The 3,702-nt window shown below is 34.1% G+C and overlaps 1 protein-coding gene across 1 annotated transcript; it reads left to right on the top strand.

Moving 5' to 3' along the window:
- hcar1-3 (hydroxycarboxylic acid receptor 1-3) lies at positions 1–2,318 on the top strand. Its single transcript, XM_083540089.1, has 2 exons — positions 1–148; positions 606–2,318. Exon 2 carries the CDS (start codon positions 689–691, stop codon positions 1,652–1,654), a length of 966 nt encoding a protein of 321 aa, XP_083396215.1. The 5' UTR covers positions 1–148; positions 606–688; the 3' UTR covers positions 1,655–2,318.
- The last annotated feature ends 1,384 nt before the right edge of the window (positions 2,319–3,702 follow it).

Below are 3,702 nucleotides of genomic sequence, written 5' to 3'. Positions count from 1 at the left end.
TTAATCAAGATTTGATGTGATGTTTCTAAATTTGCTGAAACGTTATTATAGGGTAAGGGGGGAGGAAGCTTGCTTAAAAGTGATGACAGAAGTTTCCTTGCTAGTCACAGTTTCGGAGGACTGATTAAGGCTCAACTGCTTTTCTCTCGTAAGTATGAGAATACAATTCTATGGGATTTGCACTGATATCATTTCATACATATTATCAAGTTTTTGTAAAAACTTTCTGAATAGACATTGTTTAGGCATTTTGACCCTGGTTCTACTATCCTTTGAATTTCTACAATGTTTTTAGATGATTACAGATTTGTTACTTCAAATCTAATCAGGAAGTTTTTTACTGTCATTTCAACCATATCTGTCTTGTCTTGCCCAGTTTCATTAATGTTGGTTGATACATATTTTGATATGTGATTTTGGATTTTACAGCAAATTGTAAGCGCTTAATCATTATAAACACAAACAAAAATAATTAACATGATATCATAACATTTTAACATTACATTGCATTTAGACTGCATTGCTGGCAGGCCTGAATATTGTTTTCTACAATAGTCATTTGAACATTCTGCAGTTAAAAAAGTGTTTTTCCTGTATTTTGACAGATCAGCCCTTGAAGTGTGCTTCAAAAGAGGAAGTTAAAATCGCACTTGCAGGCACATGTATTAAGACATCAACTACTAAGACCATGCAGTTCAATAACAATAGTACTTGTAATGGAAAAGTTGATCCAGCCATTCTCTCTCCTTTACTTATATGCGAGCTCTTGCTTGGCCTACCAGGAAACTTGATGGCGCTCTATGTCTTCTGTCGCCAGCTACGGACTTGGAGAACCAACATCCTGTTTCTCTTCAACCTGCTCCTGGCTGATTTTTTCTTATTGCTGAGCTTGCCTTTTCGTATTGACGCCTATCTACACTCTGAAAACTGGGTGTTTGGTGACGCTTGGTGTCGGATCAACCTCTTCATGCTTGCAGTCAATCGATCAGCAAGCATCAGCTTTATGACTGCCGTGGCTGTGAATCGCTATTTCAAAGTGGTCCATCCGCATCATAAAATCAATTACATTAGCTCACACAAAGCTGGAGGGATTGCATGTTTCATATGGGTGACTGTGATCTTAATGCGGCTTCCTCTGCTGACTATTAAACTCCTTATAAAGGAGGGGAATGCTTCTTACTGTCGGAGCTTTAGTGTCGAAGATCCCCCATTTGCTATAAAGCTACACTATGGGATATTTTTTGCTGAGTTTTTCCTTCCTTTGATTATACTACTCTTCTGTTCTATTCGAATTTCCTGCATATTACAACAGCGGCAGATGGACAAAGAGAAGAAGGTGCGAAAGGCTATTTACACTGTTCTAGTCATTATTGGGGTCTTCATCTTTTGCTTCTTCCCTGGAGTGGCCACTGGAGTAGTTGCACTCTGTTTGAAAACCAAGTCAAATGAATACTGTGATGCTTACAAATTAGTTAGTCAGATGTTTGTCTTGTCCATTGGGTTTACATACATGAACAGTGCCCTGGACCCCGTCATCTACTGCTTCTCCAGCTCCCTATTCCGCAATGCTGTAAAAAAGTCGATCAATCAAACTGGATTGATGCAATTACAGCTAAGCCGCCGTGCTAGCACAGCAAATGGAAGTGATTACTAACCAGGTCAAGGTGCAAGTGGATCAAAATGCAACAGATATTGTGTAGATCAAGCCTGATTGAACTGAGACTTCTATAAAATGAACTAAATTGTGAACATTATGGCAACTGTTAAAAATTATTTTGCTAGGCAATTTATGCATATAAATGGAACAGTTGTTACATGTCAGGTAAGACAATGTTAGAATAGCTTGCATTTGTTCTAAGAAATATAGAAAATAATAATCAATAAATAAATAATACAGCATGGCAGAGATTGCAAAAGTACACACATCCATCACTAAGTAGAAGTACAGATAGTTAGGTTTTAAAAGACTCTGGTAAAAGATGAAGTATTGAGTATAGTAGCCAATACTGCCTGTTTTAGTTTCCCACTGGTAACTGGACCTCACATCAAATAAATATATAAATACAAAAGAATGGTTTTTTTTTTTTTTTTTTTACCTAATGAATTCTGGTGGCCGAGAAGTACAAAACACATTACCAAATCGGAAAAAAAAATTAACAAATTAGAAAACACTAACAAATCCGAAAACAAAATAACAAATGCAAAAACAAAATAACAAATCAGAAAACAAAATAAAAATCTGAAAGCAAAATAACAAATCCGAAGACAAAATAACAAATGCAAAAACAAATTAACAAATCCAAAAACAAAATAACAAATCCGAAAACACATTAACAAATCCGAAAACACAACGACAATTCAGACAAACCGGAAAAGGTAGGTTTAGTTTGTAAATGGAACACTTATCGATCATTGGATGAGACACATGTCATTCAAGATATACAGGAAGTAGGAAATAACTTTGTTTCTTGTACATGTGTAAAGTTCTCCGTTTCCTTTAAACAACTTTTTTTTCTTTTCGATTAATGCACCTTTAAATATAAGAAAATAACAGAAGTAAACATAACATGCAAGAAGAAAATGGAATTAATTCAAAGCTACTTTGAGGAAGGACATTCACATGCAGTTATTTTGGAGATGCTGCAGTATATCATGACATAAAGATTAGTTTGTCTTTTACACATACGTTCCAACTTTCTCCTGCCGCAGACTGTTGTACTTCAGATGCTTTATAGTCTGATATACATAACTGGCTTTACCCAAAGGTTCCCCATTTAAAAAATTGCACTGTGAAGGACATTATCTTTGGACTTGTAATAAACAATAACAAAGACGACTTTCTTGTTAATAATATACTTTTGATGGGAAAATTTTATATACACAAATCAAAATACTTAAAAGCGAAACCAACGTTTTTGCATTTTATAATGAGTTTATTTCTTTCACAATAGCCCTTAAAGTGATTTAAAAAAAATGCAATGAATCTTTTGTCTTTTATAGAAAAATATGATATACAGAATAAACCATAGCGCTGTTTATTTTTATCCTTTTTTTTTACTTTAATTGTATTATTATTATTATACATTTAATTTATTTATCTATTTTTCCCTGTCTTTCTCCCAAATGTATGTGTATATATTTGTATGTTCATGCACCTGTTCTGTGTATTGTAATGTTAATTGTATAAAAAAATTTAATAAAAAAAAAAAAAAAAAAAAAACACTGTTGTACTTCCTGTATATCTTGAATGACAGGTGTCTCGTCCAATGATCGGTAAGTGTTCCATTCACAAACTATACCTACCTTTTCCGGTTTGTCTGAATTGTCGTTGTGTTTTCGGATTTGTTCTGCACTGGTTTATCAGTAAACCTTATGACTGTAGCACTAAGAGTATTTCCATATTTGGTAAATATTTTTGTATAAAAGTCTGTGTAAAATTTTAAATAACTGGAGTTAAGCTTCTTGCAACAAAGTTACAAGTCATATTCTGGTGTCAAACTGTGCATGGTGTGACTTTAGAAGACTGATATCACTTTCATGGATATTTTGATGCTGTCTTGCTATTTGTCTCTTTCGGGTGCCTATTGTCATGACACCAACTCTACCCAGAGATTTTTTTCCACAAGAGTAAGAAAATAGATTAATAAGGAGTACACAGATAATTAATGGATGGCTAGATGGCCAGATGTACTGTATTCTTTG

This window comes from Silurus aristotelis (genome assembly GCF_946808225.1).
Source record: "Silurus aristotelis genome assembly, chromosome: 4".
In the NCBI taxonomy this organism is placed as follows: Eukaryota; Metazoa; Chordata; class Actinopteri; order Siluriformes; family Siluridae; genus Silurus; species Silurus aristotelis.
This window is presented reverse-complemented; position numbering and strand designations above follow the sequence as displayed.